The 11594-nt window shown below is 38.2% G+C and overlaps 2 protein-coding genes across 2 annotated transcripts in view; both read right to left on the bottom strand.

Annotated features, from left to right (window-relative positions):
• Positions 1 to 2337: 2337 nt before the first annotated feature.
• On the bottom strand, positions 2338 to 9018 carry LOC118431979 (chymotrypsinogen 2-like). The gene is made up of 7 exons (XM_035843437.1): positions 8452 to 9018; positions 6698 to 6826; positions 5724 to 5949; positions 4996 to 5127; positions 4479 to 4624; positions 3784 to 3929; positions 2338 to 3180 (listed from the first exon to the last, which is right to left on the bottom strand). The coding sequence occupies exons 1-7, from the start codon at positions 8546 to 8548 to the stop codon at positions 3016 to 3018; spliced, it is 1041 nt and encodes a 346-aa protein (XP_035699330.1). The 5' UTR covers positions 8549 to 9018; the 3' UTR covers positions 2338 to 3015.
• Positions 9019 to 10034: 1016 nt separating this feature from the next.
• LOC118431978 (store-operated calcium entry-associated regulatory factor-like) overlaps positions 10035 to 11594 on the bottom strand; it is a gene marked incomplete in the record, with an annotated part of 10109 nt that continues 8549 nt past the window's right edge. The window contains 1 exon segment of the mRNA XM_035843436.1: positions 10035 to 11594.

The raw sequence follows: 11594 nt of genomic DNA, 5'->3' as shown, positions 1-11594 counted from the left end.
TAAGGAAACATAAAACAAATGTAATTGGGTTTTTGTTTGTTTGTGTTTCAATAGATGTAAGTTTCTGTCGAAATGAAGTAAGGTGTGTAGATTTAATTACTTGTGAATGCAATATAAACTTGAGCACTGGGGGCGTTTGATGGAATCTCGGCTGAAAGAACTAGGATTAGAGTATCAAGAAATATGAAAGTTAGATTTTTTTCATCGTTCTTTGAAAACTACAACCACCTACTGATGAAGGAGCAATGATAGCGGCTATATTGTTCATTATACAATGTATCTATTAATTTTATAACCTTTATGATATGTCAGAGAAAGCGTTAAATGAGTTTGATGAAAGGTGAGTGCTGTGCGTCATTTTCATAATTTATGGAATTGAAGTTTGCGTTCGCCTTATAGACGTAGTTTTATGTAAGGCATATCTATGAATGCTATGATATGTCGATTGGTGTAATTTTTCACAATTGATCGGCTGTTGTTATTGGCATTTTGGCTGTTGTTATTACTATTTTTGTTGTTCAGACTGTTCAATAAACCACAAGTGAAACTCTCAAGAGTCCTTCTCTATTGCAAAGACTATCTTTTTCTAACATACTAGTTCTAAAAACATCTTTATAATAATTTATCTGTGAGTAAGAGTAAGAGTGCAGTAAGAGTTTACTTGACTGGCAATTTTGAGTCATAAAGTTGTGGATATCTTGTGTCTTATACCTCAAATACCTACTACATTGTAAGAGCATATACTTGACAACGACAACAACTTGTTTATTTCCATGCATTCAACATCATCATTTCAACCTCATCTTTACTCTAATTTCATCTTTACTTTTTTTAAACCCAACGAAAGGACACCTTGGTGTCTGACACCTTTGAAGTTCGCAGTCAAATCGTACACAATACAGCTAAGCATATATACTTTCGCTGAATAGTGTAGTAAAAATTTGGAAGAAGCTTTACATTGTCAGCAAAGTGACAGCGTGACCGTGAGGATCCATGTGCTATGAAATAGGACTTGAAGAGTTTTACTTGTGGTTTAGGAAAATGTACGAACGACAAAAAGTTGAAATTCCAATATAGTTTATTGCAAACACAACACAAACACTTCATGGCATACATAAGTCTTACAAGAAATGTGCAAAAGTTATTGGATAGAAGGTAGCCTCTGTAAGTAGAAAGCCAAATCTAAATTCATAAATTATGATCATGATCTACCTTGTACTCACTTTTAACCAACTTCTCGAATAACAATTTGTTATCCATCATTTTTCTTCAAAACATAGCCTATTACAATTAGTTACCGCCAACACGTGTTAGAAATGTAAAAGAATGTATTCCTACCATGTCAATCTTAACTGTGCTCCTGTTTTGGCAAAAGCTCTCCTGAAGTATTTTCATATCACTCATACCACCAGTATGAAATAAAAGATTCGAATTCAGTTGCACAGAAGGCCACTCTGACTTGATGCAGCCAAAGCGATGGCGAACACTCGCCAGAAACGACATGCAAGACGTACATGAAAATGAACAAGGTATACGTTGTCTGATATAAACTAAGTCCTTTCTCATTGTTCCAGGCTGTATATATTTGATTGGTTTGACGATCAAACAAACTTCTACAACTCTCGTTCTTCAGCCCAGAGTCCATAGAATGGCTACTACGGCACAAGTCCACACAACTTACAAGGAGGATTAGATGTATATTGATAAATGAACAACTTGAGAGAAACACAATTGTATTTATTCAATTTCTTCCTGATTTACAAAAGAGAATTGAAATTTGATCGTGGTAGCCCTTCAGAACACGACAACAGTGTTTACAGGACATATATATTCGACCACTTCTATTGGTAGATTGTAAAAGACACGTGTTATTTGTGACCTATTATCCCATGGTTTTGCTTGTGAAAATGTCTTAAATATTGTCATTCTTGATTTTAAAAAGTCATAACATCGAAAATAAAGTTGAATAAGCCTCAAAACTCCAAACCCTTTACGAGCCTTTCGCCAATTCCCCATTCCCGAAAAGACCGAAATTTGGCAATTTGGCGGTCGTTTAAGCCACTTTTCAAGGCGCGGCCGGGAGCGGTACTGCAGATTGGGCTCTCATAGGGTATATGGTCCCAAACTTTATGATGTCAAAACACACATGAAATTAGACTCCAAGTCAGTCTCAACTAGTCCCATACATCTAAACATACATCTAGAATGACATTTAAAACAATGCTTGACATAGACAAGAGCGATTTTAGGCGCCGCATGAGAAGCTAGTGTAACACGATGTCCTACCATAGAAGCGCCACCTACATTCTACATTTACCATATGTTGTACATAATGAGTAAGTTCAGGATATACATAACTTTATTTCACAACAATTGTACAATGTACAAGGTATGGCATGTACTGCTACTTAACTACAATTCTATAAAACTAATCTATCTTGCGAGCCTTACCCTATTTACATTGTAAATGTATATGACAAGTTTGATCTTCTACTTGACTCCTAATCTGCTTACATATGATGAAAAACAATACACCTGGCCACCAAATGATTTATACAACCTTCCTCTGAATTAGGGAACAAGTGATAGAGATATTATTACTTATATGTGAAAAAATGTTCTGACTTGTGTTCAGTTAGTTAAAACCTTCTTAAAACATGCACCATCACTTAGATTTAAAATCTAAAATATCCTTTTCCTTTTTTTTGCCTTCATATGAGTTTGAGTTTTAGGGTGCGCAGAGTTTTCATCTACAAATAACAGTGTTGTCAAGTAATGATAAGCTTGTAGTCCTATAGTAAAATAAAATATCTGCACATTTACTACGCATGTGTTTGTAGGCAAACCAATCCATCCATATTCCTGCCCTAGCATATCTTGTTGTAGCAAAATATTCTAATTTCATGTACTAGTATTCATCTGTCCATCTAACAATTCTATATTTTCAAGTACAGTAGTTATCAAGCAGTGGTTGATTTTCTAATAACATGTGAACAGATTTGGGATGTTTTGGGCTTATTGCACCTCGTGTATCTTATCCTTGATCCAGGCGGAAAATTCGGACGTCTTGGCGTAGATCCCCGGGGTGTTGGGGCGGGCGCACCCGTACCCCCAGCTCACCACGCCTATTAACACGTACCGACCGTCCAGTTCACACACCAGCGGTCCACCAGAGTCACCCTGCGGAAACATGTAGAACTGCAGCTATAAGACAAGCTGTGTTTTCGGTGCCTTATTTTGGTCTCTATCTGTTTGTTTGTCAAATGTCTGTCTGTCTGTTTGTTGCCAGTATAACTCGAGAAGCCTTGGATGGATCGTTACGATAATTGGTAGATGGGTAGGGTCATTAAATCGTAGGTCAGAGTTGATAAATTGGACTCATAGCGGCTGTCTATGGTACTGCAGCGGAACGTCCGGTTTTGATATCTTGTGTTATGAACATGATACAGTCGTAATTTTTGAGGGGTAGACAGCTCTTGGGACAGAATGTACGTGTTGCATATTTGGAACACCTAGTGGCTTTTTTTAACTGCTGGAGTCGACTTTGTTTAATAGAGTCTAAAAGAAAATAACTCAACAAGGGGTTGACGGATCGTCATGATGTGGGATATGTTTGTATTCTGAAATACCTATTATTGTCTTCGTATATGTACATCGCTCGTTCCGGATCCCTATCTCCAGTTAAGCTATGCAAGAAATTTCAAAATAGAATTGATATTCAACAATATGTTTTGCAAGATGGACACAGTCTCTGTATGAAACTATGATTTTCGTTTTGCTCACCTGACAAGCGTCTATGCCCCCTTCGTTGTACCCAGCACACAGCATCCTGGCAGTGATAGTGGCGGGGCGCATCTGGTTGCTACAAGTGCTGAGCGCCACCGTCGGGACTTTGGCCTGCTGTAACGTGTCCGATATTGCTCCTGATCCTATGGAAACGACATAAGAGGAGGGGATAAGTTAGATGGATAGAAAAACTGGACTTCTATTTTCAAGAAAGAAGTGCAATTCTTAACGGTAGGATTATGTAATTGTCTCAGAAACTTGTGCAAATTTAGTGAAAAACACCATTAAAGGTTATCAAAAGCTGTCAAGATATTTGCAGACGTAGGTGCTTATATATATATATTATCATCAACAAATGATAATGAATATAGCAAGAACTAAATTCAACAAACCTCGCTAGCGAAATCAACGCACCAAACACACTACCTCCCTGTGAAATGGTAACCCCTTCTATTGACCCCATGACCTTGACATCAATGACTTATTCTACCACCTCTGAACTCTACTTACTGTCACTCCCACAACACTAACCTTTTCCCTTCATTTTCTGCCACTCCGTTGTGAGACGTGTCTATATATACATATCTACTAGTGGAGCATATGGAAATACAGCCAAATATACAAACAGACACGTGCACACGGAAAACAATAGCGCTGTATACGGAGATGAATATACGTATAACGTTATGTACCTTCTCTTGTGTATCCGAATCCGGTGACGACACACTCCGTCCCGGCCGGTACCTCCTGCCCAGCCTCGGGCAGACAGACCGGCTTGACCCGGGTACTCAACACCACAGCGCTGCTCAACTCCATCAGGGCGATGTCGTAATCATGTCTAGAATTTCATAAAGTAGGGAAAGCCAAAGGAAGGGCATGATTACAAGATGAGAGCGTTGAGAAACCAATTGAAAGTACTTTACAATACAAGCGTAATAATATTTGAGAAATACTGAAAGAAACATAAGATTCAGACCATTCAAATTCATTTTCGTTCATAATCCTATTAACTGTTACTACGTAGTAGGTTGGTTATATGTGCACGCTGTATAGCTATTTATGCACGCTATTATCTTCATTCAATCATTGATTGATCGATTTGTTCATTCATCTATCTTTCTCCTTTTCCACCATTTCCTTTCTCCTATCTCTTTCTGTCTTCGTTGTCCGTCTTTTTCTTCTACCTCCCTAAAAACCCCGTGGCCTTACCTGACGCCTTTGTTGTACTGCTGATGCACGATGATCCTCTTGATGTTCCTAGTCTGCTCGCCGGACCCTGAGAACCAGGCGTTCAGCTCATGATTGCCGACCACTGCCTTCCAGTCTCCAGCGTTCGGAAAGCTGAGAAAAAACAAACAATGAATCGCTTTAATTGGTTTTGCTTCTAGTTTTCTTGCTTTTCGGGTTGTCCGCTAAATTCAGCAACCAGCTGCTCTCGTAAATACACGAATACAAGGCTTCCATTTATACTAGTATTGAAATCATGAAAATAAATGATGATTCTACTATGAGGATTGAGTGATGATTTGAGTGATGAATTCGTAAGAAATTACTTATTTGTAGTATATCCTAGTCCGGTAATAGTTCGGTTCAGTATCTAAAAACATTTTCTTTTCATCAAACTTGTACAATTAAGCTAAAAACTTCGTAAAATGCTGATTTAACTCTCTTGTATAAGGCAGTTCAAGGTTTGAGCTTCGCATGCGGCGAGGCCCTTAACTGGTGAATATATAGCTCTCATCCACGCCATACTAGTACTTAATCATACACATATTTTGTTTCGGGGCCTTCAAATTATTACCCAAAATGCGCCGTACTACGCATGCTCAGTTCAAAACATGTACTGGCGTTTTGTTGCTTCTTTGTACGAGACTACATGTACATTTTAACGGATCAGTGTTTACAATGATGAAACACAAACAACAGAAAACACTTACTCTGCGAAGCAGTGAGCCGCCGACACCACCCAGCGGCTGGAGATGAGGGACCCCCCGCAGGTATGCCCCCCGCGAAGCTGTAGAGACACCTGCCAGGGCCAGGACCCAGGGGAGGCAGGCTCTCCTCCCACAATGCTCTGCGTGTCTGACACCCAGCCTAGCGCTGTCCGGCTTTCCGAGCCCCGGAACATGGGCATGATGTCCGGAGAACCGCAGTGACCGCTGCCTGGAGGTCAAGGACAAAATGAAAACTTGGCATGGTATTCTATGTATTTAGAAACTTTACGTCCGATGCACATGTCAATCAAGTGTAAAATATTGGATGCCGACAATGGCCGCTGTCTGGAGAACGTCAAAAACATCGTTAAAACTTGGCATGGTGATTTATGTATTTAGAAAATCTACGTCCGATGCACTTGTCAGTCAAATGTGGACTATTAGATACCGACAATGGCTGTTGTCTTGAAAAGGTCAAAGACAATAATAGAACAATGATTTTGTATGATCTATTTTGGTATGTATTCATGCAGACACTGTCATAAAGTGCCAATTTTGTGAAGTCAGAAACACTTTTTAAATAATGAAATCTTGGATAATGTAGTGATGCTCGATTGTAAGAGAAAGGGCGGCTTGAAGAATAGAGGCTAGCCTGCTCTTAGCTATGAGAGTCAAATGATATATGTGATATGCAAAACATTTCTCAAACAAGGAATCTTGAATCATTGGAATAATCTTGACTTGACTATTCTCCAAGCAGATGTTGGCGCCTCTGCTTGTTTCGGACGTCTTTCTATATGTTTTGGCGTGCTTTCGTCCTAGTCATTTTTCTTTGTGTTTGCCAGTTAGGCCAGTAACGATCATTAAACAGAAAAACTGACAAAACGTAAAGGCCGACATAGCGCCTGAAAAGTGAAGCTTTGTTTGTTTATTTGTAGTGCTTCTGATAAAGCTGGAAACGTTGGAGGTAAACTTACCAGTACTTGCGGCCTGCTGACATGTCTCCCCCGTGAACCCATGGTTACATATACAGGTGTACTGTGTAGGCGAGTCCTGGCAGATCCCGCCATTGGTACATGGATTCGTCTCACAGTTGTAGTTGTATTCTGTAAAAAAGTTCAATGAAGTAAATCAAAATCCAAAACTATCATTGTAATCATTGCATCAATCATTCATAGCTATAGGATTTGAAGAAGAAATGTGTTTTTTTGATGATCAGTAGTTGCATGCAAATAGTCTATTAAAAATTCGGAGCGATCCTGTTCTTTCAGTCTTTCGTTCCTGCTACTAGTAACTTTTTCCCGTGCAGCAACGCCACCATGCGATAAAATGTAGAAGTACATAATGTGCCTTGATATTAAATGTGTATGATACATGTACACAATAGCTGTATGATACACATGAGTATAACAGCGCTGCTGTGGAGCTATTTCTCAGTTGTTAAGGCTAGCAAAACACCCTGGAATTCCTGGAAAAGGATTCAAGTAAACTGCCTTGGGTCATATAATTTCCCACACAACATTTTTGTCACCCTATTATTATATAATTAAGACACCTTAGGGCAAGCTGACAATTAAAAAAAATCTGTATCGTACTTAAAGATATATCCTGTAATGTCTCAAACATATTGGGTCTACCGTACATGAGTACTTTATACAGATGTCGCCGGTTCTTTGTGACTTCATGATTCGAACGCAGACGAAAACATTGCAACGTTGGGCAATCGATTCCTCCAAGTTCCAAAATACAATGTACCATATTCTGTCCTTGGATAAACAGTGTAGCACAATTTTTTGTGTGTGCATCAAGACAGACACTGGATTTAGGTTTCGAAATCCTGGTCCAGACAAAATTGAAATAGATCATGGGACATGGCCATGGAGTCAGCCCACATTACTTTGTTGTTATTCATGTAGTTGTTTGTTCATTCCTCTCAATTTGGAACTCGTCATGGTCTACAGTCTTTCGTTTGGAGGACGGAAATCCCCCATAACAAAGCATAGCTAATGAGCTTTCGTTTTCTCATACACGCTCTGGTTGCATGTCCGATGTTTCAGTCACAAAACATTGCGACATCTATATAGCACTTATGAACAGTCAGGCAGTTGACCCAAGATGTTTCAGACATATTGATAACATGATACATATTTGTATCTAAAAGTATGATACAGGTTTCTAGTTGTCAGTGTGCCCCAAGATGTCTTATAATTAAGGTGATAAAAATGTTGTGTGGGTGGAGGGTGCGGGAAATTATAAGACCCGAGGCTGTTCACTTTAATTCTTCTTCAGAAATTCCACTGTCATACCGTCGCCATGTATATAGTTTAGTCCTGTTTGTAACGATTCGTGACTAGTCTGAGTGATTATGAATACGCCAACTTGCAATTGTACCGTCCAAACTTCACAAGAAAACCACACACTGGGACAGATAAAACCTGGGACCTTGTCTATTTGAACATGCGGTCACTATCATAAATGGAGTAGATAGGATTCTTAATGCTTATGTCAATGGGAAAATTCACCAAAACGTGGGTACATTAGCTGTCTGTGGAGGTGGTCACTTGTACATGTACTAGTAGGTTTGCAGTAATCTCTAATGTGTTACCAAGGACGTCCCCTGACACCACATGAACTCTAGTGAAGGCCACTCAATGTTTACCTGATATACAAGTATATGACATTACTCTTTCAGTTCTGAATAATACAATACAATACAATACAAGACTCCTACCTGTTTCTGACTGTCCTCCGCCCGAGTTACAACCAGTGCCCCACCGTACAAGGCACAGCAACGCCACCAACAGCACTGTCTTCTCGTGTACAACCATCTTGTCGTCGCTGACCCCAAGAAAGAATGGGGAATCCGAACCGTCTACAACAGCACAGCTTTGACTATGATAATCCGCTAACTTCCGGCGTTACCTGAGAATAGTGTCTGCATCTAGATCTGACGCAAAACAAGTCCCATGTAAAGACAAGCCTGCTCTTGTCTTTTACATCCTGATAATGAGCGAAGACAATTCCTGAGCCTACTACAGTATGCACGCGTCGACCCACACGTAAAGGCAGTTACTGTGAACTCATGAATAATTAAAAACAACAAAACCCAGCCGTGGGACGAAATGGGGTGGAGTCTTTTGTTTTCTTGCCGAGTGGTTGAACAGGTTGCATGACGTCACAACGACCTCGAAACGAGGCACGCACGCCAGTCTACCCTCATTCGCAGACTTCTGAAGCGGCTGTGTTTCTGTTTTGGTGGATCCTTGAATCGCGATTTCAACATGGATTAAGGTTCGCTATGCTTGTTGGAAAGGGACTTTTTTCCAGGCGTGGCAAATTCCAGCATATAGAATATAAGCCCATGTAATGTATAAAATCCGCGAATCAACGCTCCCTAAAAAGAAATTGCACCACTGAAGAAGTCTGCGAAGGAGGCTACATGTATTAAACTTTAAAGCTTGTTGGGTCTCCAGGAGACACTGCGGATATATACTTCTCAATCAATGATGCGGAAATACATATTTGTAAAGAGTTCAGTCACACTGCAGTGACTCATATGTTGAGATGTAAATGATACTCAATGATACAATACGTATATAATATATATGAACATTAATACAACGAGCAATGGATGATCGTATGACAATGAGTTCATCTGATCTTACATTACGATGGCACAAAACTAAAGAATAAAGTGCGGTGGAGGACGCTCAAATTTATTTGAATAAAAGAGTTCAGAGATTGGGATTGATTTTTACTCCGTCTGAAATATGGTATCTTGTGCATATGCGCATATTTTAGTCATCAAATCTTTCACTTTTACGTTTTTAGAGTTACATTTGTGAAGATTCTGTTTCTATTTACTAGTATCCTCCACTGATTGCGAAATTTGAACCACAGGTTTCCAATGTAGATGACGAAGTGATCTATTTTGAGTTGTTTTTTTTTACTCATGAATATGTATATGTACAAAGCACTATAAAGAGGCCATAAAGTTTTTTTCACAAGACCCTTGATGAGAAATCTTGGGACTTTTGATGAGTAATATTGGGACGTTTGATGAGTAATCTTGGGACTTTTGATGAGTAATCTTGGGACTTTTGATGAGTAAGCTTTGGACTTAAATTTTGATGAGTAAGCATTGGACGTTAAAACAGCGAGGAACCATCGAGATTTTTGAAGTGAAGCTTCTGCCCATCAAAACAAATTGAATAAATAAAGAATAGTTGTTGCTCACTGTTAAAATAATGATAAAAGAAGCTAGCAATATTCAAGAACACTGTACAAAATGACGATAGGGTACACTTCAGCATACTGTAAGTTTTTAGGAATTTAATTTCGAAGGAGAAAATGGGGTGTTTGCTGTGGTTTCAAATTAGCAGTTAAAGCAAAGGTTTAGGTGGGCAGAAAACAGAACAAGCATTTTCATGGTTGTTATTTCACAGTCAAGAGAATACTCCAAAAATTGCGAACATAAAACTGCAAAAATTTATGCACCTACAATACTTTCAAGTATCAAGAAATGTAGTACTACTTGTAGTAGTATTCACTATTTGATCATTGTTAAAATATGACAATAGTCAAACATATTGCTGATAGATTATTTAGTAATATGGGCCTTTGTATACATAAAATCAGCCAGCTTGGCACATTTTACATACATATGGGATTCTGATTCTGGCATCGAAGCACTGAACATCGCTTTAGGAATGACTAAAAGTAGGGCTTCAAATGAAAACAAAAGACAAAAAAGTCTGAAAATGCTGGTAAAATAAAATGGTACACTTAATTTTTAAATCATGCAATAAAATTGTGGGTCTTGCTACCAGCATTCAGAAATGTGTCCATATGTATTGTACATACATTCATCAAACTAAGAATTATACATGTAAGTAAGTACATGCTCTTAAACAATGTTTGCCATTGTACATAAAATATATGTAAACCAAAACACCTACACCTTTTTTTAAACACTTCTACACAAGTTCTGAGAAAATCACCATCTGTATAGCAGCATATATGTATTACCTGAATTAAAATTAACCGTTTCCAAAATGAGAAAAAAAAAAGTAATGGTTATGTATATGTAGTAACAGTATTACATAAAACAGAAAACTATCCTTTCGTAAATTCTCCTACATCCGATATGTATAAAACAAAACATACTTGTGCACTAGCTAAGCTTGCAATTGTATACAACATGCCATGCTTATTCACATATATATATGAATATTGAACTGTTATGCTCTGTTTCTTTCCTATGACAAGCAGAGAACCAAGGAACTATTTTGTAGTAGCTTTAAGAAGGTATTACAAATGTTTTTTAACAGATTTGGAGGTAAGAAGGCATCCATAGTGTTAACAGAAAGCCTGTTTTTGACCATAAATAATAGCATAAAAGTACAGCGTTGGATGATACATTTGTACATACCATATAGGTAACGAGAGTTGTAACACTGTCTATTAAGAAATCATCTTTTTTCCTTTTTCTGAAGACAAAGACTTTCATTATTTAGCTGCACATATAAAGACAACACTGGCCAGTGTAGAGATATATATCCCACCTTAAATAGAGAAGCATAGAGTTGACATATTTCATAAAAGCATTCTTTTTTGTCCTGTTTCCATAGATTGTCAGTTGTGTTCCTTCTTCTTTTTCTGTCACCATCCATATATCCTGATCATATTCTTTGTTTTCTCATATTTTGACACCCCTGTTTGCATTAAAATGTATGATCAAAGAGTACTCAATTTCATTAAAAATAACGATTTTGGTAATGAAATTTTACAGGTTTGAAGAAACAAGTTGATCCATTTTTTATATGTTAACAGGAGTGTGAAATCTGTCCCATTGCCAACACATTTAACGACTTT

This window comes from Branchiostoma floridae, chromosome 15, assembly GCF_000003815.2.
Source record: "Branchiostoma floridae strain S238N-H82 chromosome 15, Bfl_VNyyK, whole genome shotgun sequence".
NCBI lineage: Eukaryota > Metazoa > Chordata > Leptocardii > Amphioxiformes > Branchiostomatidae > Branchiostoma > Branchiostoma floridae.
The sequence above is the reverse complement of the archived record's forward strand: the minus strand, read 5'-3'. Positions and strand labels throughout refer to the sequence as shown.

Coding starts and splice junctions, on each gene's coding strand:
- LOC118431979 (XM_035843437.1), bottom strand. CDS start 8,548: ATGGTTGTACACGAGAAGACAGTGCTGTTGGTGGCGTTGCTGTGCCTT. Junction 6,827..8,451: donor CGGAGGACAGTCAGAAACAG/GTAGGAGTCTTG, acceptor ACTTTTTTACAG/AATACAACTACAACTGTGAG. Junction 5,950..6,697: donor TCAGCAGGCCGCAAGTACTG/GTAAGTTTACCT, acceptor CTTGACCTCCAG/GCAGCGGTCACTGCGGTTCT.